This window comes from Chaetodon auriga, chromosome 17, assembly GCF_051107435.1.
Source record: "Chaetodon auriga isolate fChaAug3 chromosome 17, fChaAug3.hap1, whole genome shotgun sequence".
NCBI classification, from domain to species: Eukaryota; Metazoa; Chordata; class Actinopteri; order Chaetodontiformes; family Chaetodontidae; genus Chaetodon; species Chaetodon auriga.
In genome coordinates, this window is record NC_135090.1 from 22,444,401 (window position 1) to 22,464,919 (window position 20,519).

Here is a 20,519-nt window from a genome sequence, read left to right on the forward strand (position 1 = left end):
AACTTTCTGTTTCTTAAAACTGCTGATGCCTCTTAAAATCTTTTTTCTTGCTTTGTTTCTGTTTTCAAGTCAAGAGTTTTATTTAAAACCACACATTTCTCTCTGCAGGATTTATGATCTGTGCCACGGGCGCGACTCGTTTGCGTGTTAAGAATCATCTGAATGTTTTCGTGCTTCGCGTCCCTCAGTCTTTTTCACTGGAGTCAAACCTCTGACGGACCTCTTGCTCCCTCTTGTGGTCAGAACTGTTTATAGCAGATGAAATCATGTCGGGTTCACTTTGAATGTCATCCACGTTAAATTAAAACAACCACTCAGATGTATCTCAATTACATTTTTCAGTTAGTGTCTTTAATTACAGAAAATGGCAAAAAGTAAACATCTCTGAAAATTGGGAATCTTTATTTCTCCGCTCTTTCCGTGTGTTGATGATTGTGTCGCAGGTGTTAAAGGTTAAAACCTTTCATCGAGGTTTCCATGACTTGGTTTAAACACAGCAGTAGAAGCCACAACATTTACTTTTATTTTGTGGAATCTAAAAACATCAACAGTCAAGATCTCCAAAGGAAACGGACATCAAACACGTTTAAGCGTCGCCGTCGAGGAACCCGACTCTGGAATGCAGATTTAAGCACCGGCCGCGTGCAAAAATTTGGTGTCATGGCTCGAAAATGAATCTATTTGAAGTCACTTCAGTTGGGGGCGGGTCGCTGAGTGATGCGCTGAAAGGCGTCACTTCCTGTCGTCAGCGAACGACGCCGCAGTCCTCAAAAACTTTGCCGTCAGGCTGCTTCTGTGCAGCTGTCAGTCTCAAAGGCCAAAAAAGAAACTCAAAGCAAGGACGTGACCACGGACTGCTAAAAAAACAAAAACACATACAACAAAACAAGAAAAATCACGTGTTCGCCGTCAGCGGGTGGAGAAAACACCGCCGACAAACTCTACTTAAAACCGCCATTTTTGACCTTTTCCCTCCTCGTCTCAGTCGGCGAGCAGCGTCAGTCCACTCGGCTGCGTCTCACTCGTACTCGGCGATCAGCACCATCATGCCGACCCCGAACAGCAGCGCCAGGATCTCCATCAGAGACTGGCCGAAGCTGGAGCGGCCCGCCAGCAGCTCCGGGAGCACGGTCACCGTGGCGATGTAAACGAAGCCGCCGGCCGTGAACGACAGGATCCAGGCGGTCGCCGCCGCGCTCACGCCCTCGGCCAACAGGGAGCAAGCTGTGCCCGCCAGAGCTCCCAGGGCGGTGAGCAGCTGTAGACACATGGCCTGATGGGAAAGAGGACCGGGGTTACTTCATGGCATTTCACACAGATTTACAGAACAAAAACTTAGCGTTTATTATCGCTTATAGCTTAGATTAAAAAGGTCCTGCTGATTGGACAGATTCTTTACTCTCAGATTCGGCTCGAGCGGCTGCTACCTTTCTTTTGGTGCAGCCAGACTGGACGAGGATGGCGAAGTCTCCGATCTCGTGCGGGACCTCGTGCAGCAGGATGGTGAGGGTGGTGATGAAGCCGACTGCCGGACCGACCAGAAACGACGCTCCGATCGCCAGGCCGTCGGTGAAATTATGCATGGAGTCGGCCGCCAGGTTGAGGTAAGCTGACACCTTGACGTCTGCGTCAGTGAGGAGAAAGAAAATGTTCTGATCAATAAAGAGCACAGCGACACATTTCTGCCCCTTCAGGCAAATGAAGCTCTTCATCAAGATGCTTGTCTTCTGTAAATGATTGATAATGACTTTGAACAAGCCAAGAAGACATGTTTGCAGCTCCGGAAAACATGAGTCTGAAACCACTTCCTCATGAACTGAATGAACCCGCCACAGTCTCTGCCTGCGCGCCAAAGTCAGAAATCCAGATTCCAGACATTAATGAATCGTCGCTTTGCAGAACGTCTGTCAAACGAAGGATCACTGAGCAATTCTTAGAAGTCGCGACTTTTGTCTGAGGGCAGGAGTGCAAATATAAAACACTATAATCAATATCGGAGTGATTCTGGACACAGAATCGAAAATCGAAATCGATTGAAAGCGACACATTAAGCACTGATTCGCTCTTCAAATGAAAAACACGTAAATAACAAAACAACAATTTGAGTTAGTTCTGGAGCAGGAAGATTTTCTTAATATCAGCGATAAAATCTGAGCGTCTACACTGAAAAAGACCTTGATTTGAAGCGAGCACTGATTTGTGGATTTGCAGGTCAAACGTTAACATCTAGCTTAAAATTTGGTGTCAAAGCATCTATTTCATCTCTGTCAAGTCGTCGTATCTGAGGCGCACTGCTCACCTGAGCTCTTCTTCTCCTCTTTCTTCGGCACCTTCTCGTCTTTACTTCCTTTCTCCTCTTTCTTCTTCTTTTCCTTTTCTTCTTCTCCATCACTGTCCTTTTCCTTGGGACCATCTGAAAATGTTGCATAAAGCTCAAATTAGCCCCAAATCAGCTGCAGAGATAACGAGTAGCGACGACAGAAGCTGATCATCGTCCCTTTGACTAATAAACACGAAGAAGCAGCAGCGTACCGTGCGAGTGGCCGTGGGAATGTCCGTGGCCGTGCCCTCCCTTCACCAGACGCACAAATTTCTCTACAACCAGGAAGGCGATGATCCCGCAGAGAACCCACTGACCCACCGACATCATGTGATCGTGGGCGGCTCCTGTGCAGGTAGAGCACAGACAGCACCGGTTGGACATGTGACACATGAGTAGAAAGTAGAAGAGAAGTCAATTTTTGCTCCTTTTGGAGAAACAACAGGAGAACCTACCGACTACTTCAAGTAAGAGAAAAGGCAATTACTGTGTACCATGGGAGTGGCCATGGTCATGTGACTCTTCACTGTGGTGGGAGTGTCCGTGGTCTTCTCCATGGTGAGAGTGGGGCTCTGTGCAGGACACGGACATAAAAGTCAAGAATGCAAACTGAAGATCCTGCTGCAGCGAGTGTTTCTGACGAGTTCGTCATCGTCAGCAGTCGACTGAAAATTTCACTTCTTTGAATGTGCGTTACTTCAAGGTTACTGAGCGACAAAGACAGCAGGAAAAAACAGGCTTCTACGGATCGAGCGCCTACCCAAAGCGTGTGGTATGAGGTGGAGGAAGGCGTCGCCCAGCAGGCCACCCGAGGCGAAGCTGAGCAGCACCTTGAGCAGGTTCTGGTGCTGGTCGCTGTTGGACTGAACTGGGATCAGAAACAGGATGAGGAAAGGAGCCGCACTGATCAGCAGCGTCGCTCCGATCGCCTGCGGAAGGGACGGAGGGAAGTTTACGTTTCATCGCAGGAGAGAGTCATCAAACTGCAGGACCATCAGCACTAAACATGAAGGCAGAGGGAGGATAAATGTGACAACTCAACGCTAGCAAAGCCAAACCTGGCTGGAAACACCACAGTCTAAACCAGTCACACAGTGAGAGCGCTTACAGCCCAGCACACAGGGAAGCCACAAAGGTAGGCTCAAAAAAGGTCACCTGGGTACAGCACATGACGCTGTGTGGCAGATGTAGACAGCTGTGTTAGTTAAAGTGGAGAATACTGTTTGCACCAATGCCATCGAGCTGCAGGTAAGAAGCACACTGACTTTCACAGAAACTAGGAAGTATGCTGTGTTTTTAAGCGGGTTATGAGTCAGACTACGTCCTGGCTGGATGGCGTGACTTCCTGGAGTTTTCTTCCTGGGTGAACTGGTCAGTATTGTGTGGCTAAATGGGAGGAAACAGACACTCAAACCAGACAGCTGCTTCCTACAGAGTCTCCTCCGCTGTGACCCTGAGTAGCACCACTGAAAGGAGGATAAAATACTGAGCATCTCTCTCACAAGTCTAGTGTTGATATTCCTGCCCACATTTCAACCAGGCGACCCATTTTTCCCGCTCTGAACCGTGATCACACCTGCATCCACAGCTCCATCGCATCCCTGTTCTCGGCCTCCCTCTTCACCCGCTCCCCTCCGTGTGAGTGTCCACTCTCCTCCTTGTGCACCCGAACAACATCCTCCTGATGAGCGTGTCCGTGATCGTGAGAGTGTGCGTGTCCGTGATCATGGGAGTGTGCGTGTCCGTGATCGTGAGAGTGTGCGTGTCCGTGATCATGAGAGTGTGCGTGTCCGTAGTCCTCTTCGGGGTGAGGGAGGTTGGCCTCGGCGCTCCACTTGCTCGCCCCGTGGAACATCTTCACCTGAGGGCCATCAGAGTGATCGTCCTCTCCGTGGGAGTGGCCGTGGTGATGGTGGCCGTGGCCGTGGCCGTGGTGATGGTGGTGGTGGCCGTGGCCGTGTCCATGGTCACCGTGGGAGTGGCTGTGAGCGATGGCTGAATGGGAGGCTAACAGTACTGCAGATGTGACCACCGCCAGCGCCAGCAGACGTACACAGCCCATATTATCCCCTTTGACAAAGAGAAAAGTGAAGACGTTAAAGACTCACAGGCTGTCTGATGATCACTCTCATGCTCCTGTTTACACCTATATTGAATTTGTGGGAAACTGTGGCCACTGCTAAAGAAAGCTTCAGTCACACAGCTGCAGTGTTTCTCCTCTTTTTCGGGGCCTCATCAGCTTTTCTACCATGACACACACTAGTGTATTTTCGATGAGTCTGGGGTGTATTCCCACCTGCATGTAGACCTACCCTTTCCTCATCAGATTACTTTGTATTACAGCACCAACACAGCAGGCACTGAAACTGACTAGAATGTGGCCTCTGCAGTGAGTCAAACGGGCGTTTCTGATCAAATATAACAGCAGGATATGGTGACTGTGCAACACATCTGGCAGACTTGTGCTACACTGAGGTTATGCTATGCTAAACATCCATTCAGTGCCCTGACCTGGTGTACCTGCTGTCATACTGCGTACAATATCTGCTCTGTGTGCAGACTGTTTAGTAACGTAAACACTGATGATGCTCTCTTAGTTAGCTATCATAACAGTCACCCATTTGTGTCTGCTTTAGCTTTGTCTTGTCATTGTGTTTGTTTGCTAGCAGATTCACACGTCTGATCCGGATGTAAGGCGGATAATCTCTTAGCTTAGAAGAGTGCGAGCTTCATCCTCACAGTAAACAAGAAAAGCTCCGCTCATCAAACAATAAACACTGATCGCCGGTTTCTATAACTTCTAACGAAAGTCTGCTAGCCGGCTAGCTAGCTAATAGCCAACTTGCTAACATGTTGCTGCTGCAGGAGCGACATCACAAACTGCGATTTTCACTGAAAAACAAACAGCTGATTCTCACCGGGTCGTGTCAGATAGCAGATATCCGCTGGATAACTCTGTCCTGCGTACAAAACGTCTGGTTAACCGTTAATATTTCTGTCTACGTTGATGCTACTGGTAAGACGTGGCATTCACTCAAGTACACTCAGCGGAATCTCGCGCGAACACATTCCATTCCGAGTGTGCCTCCTTCTGTGCTCCCTCGTCGTCTCTCCTTAGATGTAAAGATGCGTTTTATTTTCCACGAGACGATTGTAATGCTATGGAAACGTATTTTACAGCATTCTTCAGAACTTTACCACTCAAAAATATAGGAAATATTTGATATGTAATAGTGTAAATAAGACACATGATGATGTCTCAGTAGAAATATCGCGAGATAAATCGAGTGCTTTGACTCATCGGTTGGCAGTCGAGGCTGCAACTCTGGAGCGCTTGGAGGGATTGAAACCGGATGTGAGTCCGTTTGTTTGCTGACCGGAACTCCAACCGACACCGACAAACAAATAAATAAATAAATAAATAAAGTGTGTTATGTTGTTCACGATTAATTATATATTACATAAATATATTTGGTAGATCTGCAGAAATAATAAACTTGGTAAAAGTATGTTTTGCTGTGCAATACCCGGATTAGAAAGTGATTTGCCACCTGTAATGAAAGAGCCTCTACAAGATTTTCATATTTCAGCTTTTTGATTCTATTATGAAATCACTGCATAAAGAAATCAGATGAAAGAGGAAATATTTTGACAGTGGAGGATTTTAAATCGAGCAAATACTGATCGCAATCGTGAAGTTACGGTCACTGTTGAATGAAATCTTATGTTCTACATCTAAATTCTCCATTTGTTGCTGCTCATATCTTCCCTCACTGCTTAATACTTTGGAAAATGTGTTTCGTGAATTCCCTGAATGTAACATTAATGTCTGCCCGCAGCTTCATGGAGTTTTCTCATTATTTTGACCGTATTTTATATTCACAAATCCAAATTCTTCAACAAAAAGCCAAACTTTTCGTCTGAGTCTGAGCGGACAAACAAACTCGCTGTTGGAGCTCATTTAACTCGGAGCTTTTCGTGACATTTTTATGATCTTTTTATTTTTTGTGTTTGTGATTGAAGCCTTGAAGCTGTAAAACAGAAACTCGCGGAGAGTCGCTTCAATAAAGCTGTTTGAAAAAAGAGAAGGGGGGAACAGACGCTCCTCTTCCTCCTCTTCCTCCTGGAGGGGAACACGTTGGACAGACGGCGAACAGCTGAAGCAGACCAGTCGTGCCTTAATCTCAAAACTATGGAGAAGTTGCTGTTGTTGCTTCTCTTGTGTCGCGCTTCATCTCCAGGTAAGATCACACGTTAAACGTTTTCTTGAAGCTCTTTGCGTTTTGCTGCATCACACTCATTTACTTTCATTTTCGCCCAACACTTGAACAAACGATTCTGGTCTTCATCGGATCGTTTTAGCATCGGGTCGGACGCCCTTTGCCTCACAAAGTGTCTTCTGTCTCCGTGGCATCAATTCAACATTGTGCCGGAAACAGACATGTCGGCCTCGCGCTGCTGCTGCTGCACCACCTGCGCATCCATGATGCCAATCTGTGGCTCCTCCGGCCTTCAAGGGGCTGCTCGGGCTCAGATCTGGTGACCGTGGAGGCCGTTCAGTGAACTCAGTTTCATTTTCAGGATGATCTTAGCTTGTTTTCAGCGGTTATCCTGCTGAAAGTGGCCATCAGAGGAAGGACGTGACAGAGCGACATGGTGTCACACAGAAATATGAGACTGCCTCATGTTTGCATGTAAAACTGACAGAGAGCAGAGGAAACACCTTTCATCGTGTCTGCGGTGGCATGTTCAGCACCATGGACAGAGGGCGGGCCCGGTTATCCTGCACATGGTGGGTTCCTGTAGGTGCTCAGCCGATAAAAACAGCAAAACTGAAGGTCGACTGGGAACAAAATAGGAGAATTTATTGTAGTGTCAAAGTCTGAAGGCTGAGTCTTCAGTGTTCATTCAAACATGTGATGTTTGCATTCATACTTTACCTTAAAAAACACAGAGAATCACACAGTCAAAATTCATGCAGGAACCAATAAGTTCACTCATATTCATGTCCTAAGTTTTGCCTTATTCGACTCTATTCTTACCTACATGTTAATGTTTTATTTGGGGTTTCATTCATTGCACTCAATTGTTGCCTGTGATTTCTTTCTTGTGAAGCACTTTGAGCTGCAATTTCTGTATGAAAGGTGCCGTACAAATGGAGTTTATTATTATTATTATTATTATTATATTCACTGACAGCAGACTGTGGACATGAGATTTAGCCCAGAATTAATCGCTCAATAAGCAGGTGAACCAGCTGTTAGAGCTACTGATCAGGTGAACCTTCAGCTGACTGAACTGCTCAGGTAATGTGCAGAGAACACAGCTCCGCCCTCATCGAACAGCATCAGGCTGCTGTCAGTGATTTTTTGCGCTTTCGCACAAATGTTAGCAGATTAGAGGAGAGAGACATGAACACTGTCTCACCTTCTGCTGCTGTGTGCTGCTATTTGTGGGTAACATCTGGGCCTTAACTTAAAGTCTGTCATCAGATCACCCGTGTTTCGATCACTTTTTCCAATCTCCTGTTGTCCAACCCGTCCAGTTTCCTGTTCCTAGCTGGCAGAAGTGGCTCCTGCTGTGGTCTTCTGCTCTTCTGCTCTGAATCTCAGGAGATCCGCTGTTTCTGAAGCAGCGGCCCGTCTGTCACTAACAGCCTGACAAACTCACTGTCCTCTCCACTCTGATGCTTGGGTTGAACTTCAGCACTTCGTCTTGACCGTGTCTGGATGCTGAAATGCATTGTGTTTGCCCTGCAGTGAAACACTCGCTGAGGTATTCCTTCGCCGGATCGACTGCAGTCCAGAACGTCCCAGAGTTCGTGGGAGCTGCAGAGGTTGACGGGATTCTGATGGGTTACTGCGACACCGACACAAAGATCGTAGAGCCAAAGCAGGAGTTGGTGAAAATGTTTTTTGAAATGGATCCTGATCAGTTGGAGTGGTACAACGGAGAGTGTTTTGAGAATCAGCCGAACTTTTTCAGAGCTACGATTTACAGTTTGATGCAGGTCTTCAACCAAAGTGGAGGTGAAGTATCTACGACGTTATATTTAATGTTTTACTTTATACTCAGTAACTGTGATTGAGTGAACTGGTGATGGTCACAGTCTGTCTCTCTGTCAGGTGTCCATGTTTTACAGAGGATGGATGGCTGTGAGTGGGATGATGAGACTGGAGAGGTTCATGGTTTTATGCTGTATGCTTATGATGGAGAAGACTTAATATCATTCGACCTGAAGAAGCTGACATGGATCACTCTGAAACCAGAGGCTGTGACCATCAAACAGAGATGGGACGCTGAGAAAACTAGAGCAACGTACGTTGAGATGTTCCTCACTCGGCTGTGTCCTGAGTGGCTGAAGAAGTATGTGGCCTTCGGCAAGAGCCTTCTGGAGAGAACAGGTAGAATCACATGACCTGCTGTGGTTTCATGGACAAAATAATATTCATAGAACCTGCTCAGACTCAGCTGCCATCGTTTTAACACTCCAATCAGTGTTATCTGATTTAGTCCTAACCAATCAGACATGATGTTCCATCAGAGCTGAGGCTGTGATAGTCAGTGCACAGTGTTAGCATGACTCCCCTCTCTCTGCAGGGTTCCCCTCAGTGTCTCTCCTCCAGAAGACACCCTCCTCTCCAGTCAGCTGCCACGCTTCAGGTTTCTACCCTGACAGAGCCACACTCATCTGGAGGAAAGATGGAGAGGAGCTTCATGAGGACGTGGAGCTCGGAGAGATCCTCCCCAACCACGACGGAACCTTCCAGACCAGCGCTGACCTCAACGTTTCATCAGTCCCACCTGAAGACTGGAGGAGGTACGACTGTGTGTTTCATCTCTCTGGTGTGAAGGACGACGTCGTCACCAAACTGGACCAAGCAGAGATCAGGACCAACTGGGGTGAGAATGAGATCAGTATTTGTTTGTCCATCTTTGGAACAGGATTAATCCAGTTTACAACTTGGTCATCGTGTTGATCAGAATAATAACACTGTGCTCATCAAAGTCCTTGATAATATAACAAGTTCTGAGCGCTGAGCTTTCTGTCGCAGAGCAGATCAAAGCGTTACAGGAAACCGAAACTACTGTTCAAGTGACTGAAGGTCACAAATCACAGAATTCTGGGCCTGGCAAACCAAACAAACCAGAAATTAATAAAGAAGCTGGGGAAAATTGGTCTTTTTGCATCTGTGATCTGATGTCACCGTGAGGGGAGTTGTGAGAAGCTGGAGGTGTGCAGCCTGCAGCTCTTCATCCATCAGCTCACGGTGGCTGCTCCTTCCTCTTCCTTTTTCTTTTTTCCATAACTCTCTGTGAAACTGATCCACTGGCTAATAATGTGTATTTAAGTGTGAATCCTCTGTTTTGTTCCAGGTTCTCACTCAAAGTTTCCTGTTGGTGCAGTTCTTGGTGTTGCTGCAGGACTGCTGCTGCTGACACTCTTCATCGCTGGACTCTTCATCTGGAGAAGGAACAACAACGGTGAATGAAGCCATTTTCATGAGAGTCCTGACAGACAAGTGAGACTAAAAATCTGGTGATCCAAAGTCTCCCTGCACTCCACACACAAGGCACATAGATGAACAGGATGTTTTTCACTCGCTAGCAAGCAGGCTAACAGCTAACGTCGGTATCACTAATGCTAGCACCAGATTAGCACAGAATAAAATACATTTTTAGCCAAAATAACGACATGAGAGTAGTTTTACTTAACTTTCTAACACACAATGTACAGTATGTACCTTGTCTGTAGAGTTCATGGAGAGCTGAGAACTCACATGGAGCGGTGGTGCACTCTTGTGGCCAAATTGAGTATTACAAGTACAAACACCACAAAAATCATCCATCCAAAACATTTTGAAAAACAACTGCAAAAGATCAGATCAGAAATCTGAAGTTTATGAGGAATTTCTTCAAAACATACAGTGTTTTAATACTGTAATCTCTCATCTGTGTTTCAGGATTCAAACCTGCGAGCAGTAAGTTTTCCTTTATCAAGGATAAAATATATGAATGTTATTAAAAATCATCGACATGAGGTGTTATTTTGATGTGAGCATTAGTAATCAATCGTTCATGTCCACTCCTGTCTGTCATATCTAATTCTGTAATTTAAATTTCAGACCCGTCATCATCATCATCATCATCATCATCATCATCGAACCAACCTCAAGCAGCTGAGTGATCACAGTGAGTTCGTCATCGTTTCAGGCTCCAACCTTCATTCGTCTCTATTACAAATCAAAGTCCTGCTTTTAACTCCTGCTCAAGTAAAAGTACATGTTCTCAGTAGAATGTACTCAAAGAATCAATCATGCACCGCTGTTGTGATTTTTTTCTTGTCTTTTCCTGTTTGATATTTCGTCTTTTGAAAAACGGAGGATGTGGAAGCAGAGTCATGAGTTGTCGCAGTGCTCAGGTCTGTATGTCCACCTGTTGCAGTGAGCTGGGACGGACTGAGCGAGGCCAGATGAACACAGACGCTCTGTGCTGGACAAACACAGGATGGGGACCTGGATGTCCTCTGTGTGTCCGTCCATGTCCTCAGGATGTGAGACAGTGGGATCACTGCGTGTTCTCCACATGACTTTGTGTCCACTGGCCTGATTTTGAGGTGGAGTTATGAATAAGCTGGTGAAGTTACGGTCAGTGCGTGCAGAATCTCGGCTCCGTGTCAACTGGTTGAATGTTGGGTAACTTTGGAAAGTCAGAGGGAAGTTCGACTGTAAGGAATGTACTTCTGTGGAAAACATGTGGACACTGCTGCCTGTGACAGACATGTCCTGACTTTACCTTTCACTCAGGTGTGTCTGCTCATTGTAGATGCAATAATAACCTTTTTAACTCACCACCGTCCGTGTTTGTGCACTGTTGGATGTGTTTTTGAGTGCTTCTGTACAATTTCCACCACAGGACTCTGCACTGAACCCCAGCTGTAAACCTGATGACTGGCTGACCTGTCTGTATGATGGGATATTTTTATCATCTCTTTTGAGCTGCTGTTACATTTTACTCCCTTTATCGCCGTTATTTGTCTTCCCTGCTTTTTAAGAATCGGATCTTACATGAAATAATGCACTTTTGTGTGTGTGTGAAGCTGAGTTTTGCATCCCTCCTGTTAACACACACAGGATTTACACTTTAAACTAATAAAAGAGTGATGGCACCCTAATTGATGTTTCCTGTTCGTCTGTTAAGGTTTCTTTGGACCTTCTCAATGTGACGTGAAAGATGTCGTTTACAGAAGAAATCTGACGGAAAACTGAAATCAAAGTATTTGCTTCAGCGTATACTTTATTAAGTTTCTTGTGAAAATTAGTCTCAGTACATACTTCATGCTGTCGAGACATGAATTGCAGCTGAACCCTTGCTGAGGCCAGGACGAATACTTTGCACATGCTCATCTCAAGTCCTCAGTTCAACGGGGTCTGGAGGGCATTTCTGAAGGCGTCTCCATCCACCAACTCTGGTTTCGGGTGTGCCAAGCCCCTGCCTTTATTTTCATTTGTCGCACTGGGTATTTGATGTTTGATACTTGAGCATAACTTGCACTTTCTGATCACATTGTACATTTCTTGTCTCAGAAATGTCCTCTGGTGAGAGCAGCGATGTACATGAATAATCAGCGACAGGTTGATGGAGCGTCCATGATCTTCTCCATGGTGAGAGCGGAGCTCTGTGCAGGAAGCAGACACTAAAGTCAAGAATACAAACTGAAGATCCTGCTGCCATGTCTGTGTTTTCAGTCGTTGACTGAAAATTGTGTTAGTTTGTGTCTGCGTTACTTTAAAGTGGTGTGGCTGCTGACGTGGCAGCTCTGAACATCTGAAGAACTTTTTTCCTGTTAAATCAAGATATGTGAGATAGAAGCTCTCCTCAAGCAAAACTGTTGTATCTCTTTTATTTGTTTATTTATTATTGTATTTATAACTTTAATGTCTTTTAAAAAGCCCAAAGAGGCTGCTCCTGATATCCAAACGGCCATGTGATGGACCATGACATATGAAAACAGAGCTAACTAACTACAAAGTGAAAGTGAGCTGTGAGAGCAGAGAGCAAAGTTAATTTGAGCTGTGAGGGAAAAGTTACTGAACCAGAAAAACAACAAGAGAAAACAAGTTTCGATGAATCGACCACCGGCATGAGGACGACAGCAGGAATTAGAGGGAAATATCAACGGTCCAATCTAAGCTTATCATCACCGAATAACATTAAAGTGCCCTGTTTGATGCAGCCAGTCCTGCTGCTTGTGGAGTAAATAACAAATAAATTGACTGTATGTGAAAGTCGGACTTGTCCTAGTTGGTATGCGGATGCTGCACAGGAGATGTATAAAACATGATCAAACGGGCTGGAGTTTATTCCGCCTCTTACATTTCACAGTAGCCTCACCTGCCTCACGATGACGTGTCAACTGCTCCGTGATCGGACGCGCTGTGATTGGTCGGGATCAGAAGCGTATCCACCCCAGTCACTTTTTGACGAGAGATCTGACCCCGGCATTAATCACAGAAAGATGGAGAGGTTACTGATGTTGCTGCTCTTGAGTCGCGTTTCGTCTCCAGGTAAGATCACATGTTAAGTCTTTACTTTGTATTTTGACTTAATCACACTCAATTAACTTACTTTCGCCTCCACTCGATCAAACGATGCCGGATATCATCTCTGCAGTCTGTCAGGCACTGATCTATAGCAGGAGGGCAAAATATTTCCAAACACACTGTCAGCAATCATGCTGGTACCAACAAGTTCACTCATCACTCATATTCACTGATGGCAGACTGTGGACCTGTCAGAGGCCTGATTGAACCTGCTCACTGCACACAGGGCTGGAGAGGTTCAGGTTGCTGGTTGTACGAACACCTCTGGAGTCTGAATGCTGTTTACAGGTTTATTTCAGAGATGTTAGCATCATAACATGACTAACAAACACAAAGTGGTGGTCTGAACAAAAGGAAGTAAACTGTGTGAATAACAAAAATATGTAATAGGTACAAATATTATCTGTGCAAATATAACCAAGCACTACAACACAGCAAAGGCCAAGAAAGCAAATGAACTCAGAGTTTGTCATTGATGCACATTCTTGCTCCCAAAGGAAGGTAAATTGAGATTTATTCAGAATTAACTGTCAGGCTCGATAAGCAGGTGAACCGACTGTTGGAGCTGCTGATCAGGTGAACTTTCAGGAAACTGAACTACTCACGTAATGTGCAGAGGACACAGTTCTGAACACATTACAAACACAGAACACACGTCATATTTATGATGATTCAGGCCATTTTCCACGTAGTGCTGGTACAGACCAACTCTTTATCTCCAGAGATCAAACAGTTTCCTCATGAGGAAGCACTTGGCGATGAAAAACTCCCTTTTAACAGGAATCTGGGCGGCCACCTGCCTCAACCAGTTGGGTGAGAAAGAGAAAGAAAGAAAGAAGGAATCAGACAGGAAAGAACTGAGCTTCATTGTTTCTGGTGCTGACGTGGAGAGTTTCTGATATCTGTGTTATTGCTGTAAATGTCATTTCTTTTAGTGACTCTTCACGGTTAACATTTATGTGATGATGACCAGCACAGGAGCAGCCGAGTCAGTCTGAGGAAAGAAAATGAATAGAGTGGAAACAGACGGCTGTTGATGATTTGTCCATGTGAATTAAGTAAAACTTTGACGATTTGTGTGTTTTTATACTGAATGTGTAAACCTCGTTTGTCCTGCAGTGCAACACTCCCTGAAGTATTTCCTCACTGGATCCACTGCAGTCCAGAACGTTCCAGAGTTCATGGGAGCTGCAGAGGTTGACGGGATTGTGATGGGTTACTGCGACACTGACACAAAGATCGTAGAGCTAAAGCTGGAGTTGATGAAGATATTTTTCAGAATCAATCCTGATCAGTTGGAGGAGTACAATAGAGAGTGTTTTAAGAATTATCCGATCTTTTTCAGAGCTCTGATTAACAGTTTGAAGCAGCTCTTCAACCAAAGTGGAGGTACAGTATGTACTACGCTATATTTAATGTTTTATTTTATACTCAGTAACTGTGATTGAGTGAACTGGTGATGGTCACTTGAATGTGGGACTGAACCAAGGCCGCAGGTGTCGCACAGGTGTGTCTTCTTTTTTCTTTAAGTCTTTATTGGAAAGCACCAGTGAAGAGATGTCCATGATTGGCACCTTAAACCTTAAACCATGGGCTGACCACATTAGTGTGACTTTGTGTGTAGAACAGTTTGATGTGCACAGAATGCAAGAAGACAAAACCACTCTGGTTTACTGCAGCTGGGAATGTCCAGAACAATATCTACCATTGTAACAAAAATGTAAGATAGAAACTGGGTTTCATCACCATCGTTCCACTGGAGATTTCATCTGTACATCATCAGTAATCAGAGTCTCTCTTTGTGTCTGTCAGGTGTCCATGTTTTACAGAGGATGGATGCCTGTGAGTGGGATGAGGAAACTGGAGAGGTTCATGGTTTTTTGCTGTATGCTTATAATGGAGAAGACTTCCTATCATTCGACCTGGAGACACTGACATGGATCGCTGTGAAACCAGAGGCTGTGACCATCAAACAGAGATGGGACACTCACAAATATGGAAATGAATTCCATGCGATGTTCCTCACTCGGATTTGTCCTGATTTGTTGAGGACGTATGTGGTCTTTCTCAAGAGCCTTCTGGAGAGAAAAGGTAGAATCACATGACCTGATGTTCCTTCATGGACGCAATAATGTTCATATAACTTGTTCATACTAACTGTCATCGTTTTAACACTCCAGTCTGCCTGACGTTACCTTCTTATTGATCATTTTCTGCGGCAATAAGATTTAAAATAGAAATGAAAAAATGCTCTTTATTAATAGTTGTTTGTAGATGACATCACGTCACTCTTTTGTTGCGGCATGAACTGCAGATGGAGGGCAGGAAGGGATTTTCTACATCAGGAGCACGATAACACACTCACAATGCCGATGTTTTGTGTCGGCTATAGGACAGAGTACGTCCTTGTATCAACGATGCTGTGCACAGGAATGTGCACAGTGCACTGGAATAATGTACGATTGTGACTGTGTATTTCACGGTGGGCTTCGGCACCACTCATCAGCCACTTACATTGCATATCCTGAGATCCCACCCCAGACGGTTTAACGCCCATTCACACCATGACTCATGACCCTAACGACTCTGATGGCTGGCTGTGACCTCAATGACTCACATAACACCCACATCACCTCTAAAAGTGTTTTCCGTTATTGGCACGTTCATCTTTCACTTTCTTGTTGAATTTATTTTGCACCCTCTGCTGTTCGAACAGAAACAATACAATTTTTGACAATAGGAGATTTAGAGAGAGCGTTTTAGTCTTAACCAATCAGAGACTGACAGTTTTGGTGCTTTAACGTTACTTTACATCAGAGCTGAGGCTGTGATAGTCAGTGCACAGTGTTAGCATGACTCCCCTCTCTCTGCAGAGCTCCCCTCAGTGTCTCTCCTCCAGAAGACTCCCTCCTCTCCAGTCAGCTGCCACGCTTCAGGTTTCTACCCTGACAGAGCCACACTCATCTGGAGGAAAGATGGAGAGGAGATTCATGAGGACGTGGAGCTCGGAGAGATCCTCCCCAACCACGACGGAACCTTCCAGACGAGCGCTGACCTCAACGTTTCATCAGTCCCACCTGAAGACTGGAGGAGGTACGAATGTGTGTTTCATCTCTCTGGTGTGGAGGATGATTTCGTCACCAGACTGGACAAAGCAGACATCAGAACCAACTGGGGTGAGACCGGGATCAGTATTTGTTTGTCCATTAAAGCAGACCTGGATTGTATCTGCAGAGGTTATGACCGAAAGCTTTTGTTGTCATTTCAAATGTGGATGAGTTGTGAGGACGTTAACTCTTGGCTCTGGTTTTCAAATCTTAATCCTGAACCTCAGCTAACAGGAGAAGTTTGCAGCTCGTGTCTGATTTCCATCCTTTTGGACGTCATTTCTATCCGTTATGATGACACTGAGCTCGTACCTGTTGCTACTTACTTGTTGCTACAGCTCCTCAGCCATGCCCCACACCTGCTCATCTGCACACTTGGCCTCAATTAGACTCACCAGGAAGGTATTTAAGCAGTGCTGGAACTTTTTCCTGTTGCCAGATTGTCTACACATCACGCCAGACTCTTCAGCATTCCTTGCCTGCTTTATCTCTGGTTAGGTTTGGGTGAAAGCAATCTCTCTTAATCTCTGGATAGGGTTAGGGTTAGGTTACGACCTCACCTGATCCTGATTACTTCGTCTGTCAAGTCCCTGTGTCTGTGGGTGTGCAGATCTCACCACCTCGGTGGTAGTAAAAGCTTGTTCCTCCTCCAAGAGTCGTTCCAAATCTGTCAGTGATTTCATCATTTGATCAACTCTCAGAGACAGGGACAGGGACCAGAGAGTGTGTGCCAACTACAGGGGTATCACACTACTCAGCCTCCCTGGTAAGGTCTGTTGGTGTTGGAAGGTGTTGGAAAGGAGGGTTCGGCCGATAGTTGAACCTCGGATTGAAGCGGAACAATGCGTATTCCGTCCTGGCCGTGGAACAATGGACCAGCTCTTCACTCTTGCAAGGATCCTGGAGGGGGCCTGGGAGTATGCCCATCCGGTCTTCATGTGTTTTGTGGTCTTGGAGAAGGCATATGACCGGGTCCCCTGGGAGATATTGTGGGAGGTGTTGCGGGTGTATGGGGTGAGGGGGTCACTTCTCAGGGCCATCCACTCGTCAGTAAGTCGGACTTGTTTCCGGTGGGGGTTGGCCTCCGGTGGGGGTGTCACCAATCCTGTTCTGCAGTTGTCTGCAGTTCGGTGTGCTGAGGGTCTCATCGCTGCTTTTTGCAGATGATGTGGTCCTGTTGGCATCATCGGTCTGTGACCTCCGGCACTCACTGGATCAGTTCGCAGCTGAATGTGAAGTGGCTGGGATGAGGGTCAGCACCTCTAAATCCGAGGCCATGGTTCTCAGCAGGAAACCAATGGATTGCCTATTCCGGGTAGGGAATGAGTCCTTACCCCAAGTGAAGGAGTTCAAGTACCTCGGGGTCTTGGGTATCCCCCAGTCAGAACTGGTTAATGTGGCCCAAGAAAGGGAAGTTTGGGGTCCCCTGCTGAAGCTGTTGCCCCTGCGACCCGACCCCGGATAAGCGGTTGAAGATAAGATGAGATGAGAGATCAGCTCTCATGGCAGTAACTCCAGCTAAGTCTGCTCGCAGCTTGGCTCGGTACATTGGTGCCCCAGTAATCCCAGTAGTAAACGAGCACATTCCTCAGCGGGGGATTGTTTCTCACCGACTGTCTGCAATTTCAACAGTAACTCTGTCTGAGCCGACACGTCACTACCCCGGTTGTCCATTTCCCCATATTCCCCATAAATCGGCCAGCACTGCAATTGGGTCTTCCACCAGCCCATTACAGACATGCGAGTGGGAAACAAGCCTCTTAGCTCTCTGTAGTACAGCAGATGTCGGTGTTAAAGGAAACCAGAACTACTGTTCACACTGAAATGCATTCTGTTTCTCACTTGACTGTCTTCTTCACACAATCTGCTCCATATTCTGAAATACTGAAGTGGAGTCTTTGAGCTGAACACATTCATCTCCGTCCAGAGGTCCAGTCAAAGTGTCAGTGTTGTGTTTTGGTTCCAGTTTCTCCTCCAGAGTTTCCTGTTATTGTTGTTATTGGAGTTGTTATAGGACTGGTGCTGCTGCCACTCTTCATCGTTGGACTCTACATGTGGAGGAGGAACAATAACGGTGAGTGAAGCCATTTTTCCTCCACTGTTGGATTTCACATGCTGGACATGTCGAGGACAACATGTCAAATTGAAGACAAATTTATTGTGAAAGGATCAAAGTCTTGAAAAGTGTGAGCTGGCTGATGTTCAGTAACTTTACTGCCAGAAGAACACAGTAAAGGTCCTGAACAGATGTGCTGTATACAGGATAGAAGTTAGAGGAAGAAAAACATGCAAACGAATTTTCTTTTGTGTCCTTTCAGAAATTCTGATTGAACTTTTAATACTGTGATCTCTCATCTGTGTTTCAGGGTTCAGACGTGCAAACAGTAAGTTTTTCTTTATGAAAAAATATTTATTTTGTTGTTTTATTATTATGAATTGAATGTGTCCAATTTTATTGTCTTGTTTTATTGTCTTGTGAACACTAGTGATCCATCAACCATTAATTTTCTAATAAGTCATCTCTCTAAAATGAATTGTAGAATTTCAGATACAGTTATTTCACTTGATTTTGTGCTTTTAGCTTTAGACACTTCACCTCAACTGTCAGCGATATCATTGGACAGAATTTCAAGTCCTGACCAATGTGAGTACGTCCTTGTTTGAGCTACGCTGTGCACACAACCGTCTGATCTTCATCCTGTATTTCACATTCAGCTGATGTTTATAATCCACAAAGACAGTCCATCCATGATAACTACAGGAAGCAGGTGGCACTGGGTTCTATTGTGTTACTCCATGTACACATTCGATGCCTGTTAGACTAGAAATCAATAGAGGAGCAGCACCAATATGACAATGTAAAATTACTCTTATTATAAATAAGTAAAAAGTGTTGACAGCAGAATGTACTCAAAGAATCAGAAGTAAATGCAGTAAGGAACGCACAGACTTGTACATCGTGGAAACAAAACAACCGCTTCATAAGCACATGGCACAACACAGGAGAGCCAACCCCTCAGGTTAAAACTCAGCAGACTCACATGATGGCTGGGTGGGTCAACCACTCACATAACACCTAATCACACCATGACTCACATGATCCTAATGAGTCACATGATGGATGGGTGGGTCAACCACTCACATAACACCCAATCACACCATGACTCACATGATCCTAATGAGTCACATGATGGATGGGTGGGTCAACCACTCACATAACACCCAATCACACCATGACTCACATGATCCTAATGAGTCACATGATGGCTGGGTGGGTCAACCACTCACATAACACCCAATCACACCATGACTCACATGATCCTAATGAGTCACATGATGGATGGGTGGGTCAACCACTCACATAACACCCAATCACACCATGACTCACATGATCCTAATGAGTCACATGATGGATGGGTGGGTCAACCACTCACATAACACCCATTCACACCATGAATCGTGACCCTAAAGAGTCACATGTTGGCTGGCTGTGACCTCAACTACTCACATAACGCCCATTCACACCATGACTCATGTGACCCTAACGAATCACGTGATGGCTGGATCTAAGTACAGTACTTGAGTTAATGTATTTAGTTACTTTTCACCACTGACAGAAACAGATAAATCATTGACATCATGAACTTTAATAATGTCCAATATGAAGTCTAATAAGTACCCGATCAGCTATTGATCTTGATTTATTAATCTGTCTCGACAGACTGCAGTGAGGATTAGAAGACGACTCCACTGACGTTACTGTGACATTAAAACTGTTCTTCTTTTTATTGAACTTGATGCTAATTTGTAAAAGACATATTTTCCACAATGTGAAGTTGTCACATTGTGGACTTCTGTTTGACATTTCTTTCTAACTAATGAAGACTCTGCACTAAATCTCAGTATAGACAAACATGTATTTATTCTGTTTTCAGCTGCTGTTACACTTTATTCATTTTCATGTTTTTTTAGGATCGGTTCTTATGTGAAATGCATGTGTGTATAAGTGTGGCCATGTATTACTCACGTTGTGGGGACATAAATCTCTTTACACTTGGGGACTCGCCTTCCTTATGGGGATAAAACACAAGTCCTATATTGTAAATCATGAAATTTTAGGGTGAAGACTTGGATTAAGGTGAGGGTTATGGTTATAGGCTACCAGGAAATGAATGTAAGCTGAGCTTTAACACAGATATGATTTAGACTTACCTTCCACAAACTAATAAAAGAGTGATGGAACCTGAATTGATGTTTGTTCATTTTTTTAGTTCAGTCATTTTGTGATCTGTAGGTTTGTTCAGATATTCTCACTGTGGTGTGAAAGATGTCATTCATAGAAGAAGTAACAGAAACACAGCTTGTGCACGCTGATAGTGGCTTCTTTGAAGTACACACAGATGTTTTAATACATTTTATATTTTATGAAGTTCTGTATCAGATCAAATGTGTTGCAGCAAATTGAGCAAAACCCCTTTAAATCATCTC

At 45.0% G+C, this 20,519-nt stretch overlaps 3 protein-coding genes across 8 annotated transcripts; 2 read left to right on the forward strand and 1 right to left on the reverse strand.

The window, feature by feature from the left end:
- Nucleotides 1-329: 329 nt before the first annotated feature.
- slc39a7 (solute carrier family 39 member 7) lies at nucleotides 330-5,397 on the reverse strand. Its single transcript, XM_076753738.1, has 8 exons — nucleotides 5,239-5,397; nucleotides 3,897-4,390; nucleotides 3,081-3,249; nucleotides 2,815-2,892; nucleotides 2,533-2,667; nucleotides 2,300-2,413; nucleotides 1,428-1,624; nucleotides 330-1,273 (listed from the first exon to the last, which is right to left on the reverse strand). The coding sequence occupies exons 2-8, from the start codon at nucleotides 4,380-4,382 to the stop codon at nucleotides 1,019-1,021; spliced, it is 1,434 nt and encodes a 477-aa protein (XP_076609853.1). The 5' UTR covers nucleotides 4,383-4,390; nucleotides 5,239-5,397; the 3' UTR covers nucleotides 330-1,018.
- A 1,001-nt stretch (nucleotides 5,398-6,398) lies between these two features.
- On the forward strand, nucleotides 6,399-11,495 carry LOC143334821 (major histocompatibility complex class I-related protein 1-like). 5 transcript variants are annotated; one of them, XM_076753742.1, is made up of 8 exons: nucleotides 6,399-6,561; nucleotides 8,080-8,349; nucleotides 8,446-8,724; nucleotides 8,921-9,223; nucleotides 9,698-9,805; nucleotides 10,285-10,302; nucleotides 10,447-10,513; nucleotides 10,705-11,495. In XM_076753742.1, the coding sequence occupies exons 1-7, from the start codon at nucleotides 6,513-6,515 to the stop codon at nucleotides 10,506-10,508; spliced, it is 1,089 nt and encodes a 362-aa protein (XP_076609857.1). In that variant the 5' UTR covers nucleotides 6,399-6,512; the 3' UTR covers nucleotides 10,509-10,513; nucleotides 10,705-11,495. The 5 variants fall into 5 exon arrangements, with proteins under 5 accessions (XP_076609857.1, XP_076609856.1, XP_076609855.1 ...); XM_076753741.1 differs by having other exon boundaries at nucleotides 6,418-6,561; nucleotides 10,766-11,495; XM_076753740.1 differs by having other exon boundaries at nucleotides 6,418-6,561; nucleotides 10,447-11,495.
- Nucleotides 11,496-12,820: 1,325 nt separating this feature from the next.
- LOC143334823 (major histocompatibility complex class I-related protein 1-like) lies at nucleotides 12,821-20,262 on the forward strand. 2 transcript variants are annotated; one of them, XM_076753744.1, is made up of 8 exons: nucleotides 12,821-12,888; nucleotides 14,044-14,313; nucleotides 14,737-15,015; nucleotides 15,798-16,100; nucleotides 17,998-18,105; nucleotides 18,398-18,415; nucleotides 18,613-18,675; nucleotides 19,753-20,262. In XM_076753744.1, exons 1-8 carry the CDS (start codon nucleotides 12,840-12,842, stop codon nucleotides 19,767-19,769), a joined length of 1,107 nt encoding a protein of 368 aa, XP_076609859.1. In that variant the 5' UTR covers nucleotides 12,821-12,839; the 3' UTR covers nucleotides 19,770-20,262. The 2 variants fall into 2 exon arrangements, with proteins under 2 accessions (XP_076609859.1, XP_076609860.1); XM_076753745.1 differs by having other exon boundaries at nucleotides 18,037-18,105.
- The last annotated feature ends 257 nt before the right edge of the window (nucleotides 20,263-20,519 follow it).

What these genes read in the sequence shown, in the direction of transcription:
- LOC143334823 (XM_076753744.1), top strand. Translation starts at nt 12,840, where the DNA reads ATGGAGAGGTTACTGATGTTGCTGCTCTTGAGTCGCGTTTCGTCTCCA. An exon ending in GCTCTTCAACCAAAGTGGAG is followed by an intron (nt 14,314 to 14,736) that starts GTACAGTATGTA and finishes TGTGTCTGTCAG; the next exon opens with GTGTCCATGTTTTACAGAGG. An exon ending in GAGCCTTCTGGAGAGAAAAG is followed by an intron (nt 15,016 to 15,797) that starts GTAGAATCACAT and finishes CTCTCTCTGCAG; the next exon opens with AGCTCCCCTCAGTGTCTCTC.
- LOC143334821 (XM_076753739.1), top strand. Translation starts at nt 6,513, where the DNA reads ATGGAGAAGTTGCTGTTGTTGCTTCTCTTGTGTCGCGCTTCATCTCCA. An exon ending in GTGTCGCGCTTCATCTCCAG is followed by an intron (nt 6,562 to 8,079) that starts GTAAGATCACAC and finishes TTTGCCCTGCAG; the next exon opens with TGAAACACTCGCTGAGGTAT. An exon ending in GAGCCTTCTGGAGAGAACAG is followed by an intron (nt 8,725 to 8,920) that starts GTAGAATCACAT and finishes CTCTCTCTGCAG; the next exon opens with GGTTCCCCTCAGTGTCTCTC.
- slc39a7 (XM_076753738.1), bottom strand. Translation starts at nt 4,382, where the DNA reads ATGGGCTGTGTACGTCTGCTGGCGCTGGCGGTGGTCACATCTGCAGTA. An exon ending in TTCCCACGGCCACTCGCACG is followed by an intron (nt 2,414 to 2,532) that starts GTACGCTGCTGC and finishes CAACATTTTCAG; the next exon opens with ATGGTCCCAAGGAAAAGGAC. An exon ending in CTGGCTGCACCAAAAGAAAG is followed by an intron (nt 1,274 to 1,427) that starts GTAGCAGCCGCT and finishes CTTTCCCATCAG; the next exon opens with GCCATGTGTCTACAGCTGCT.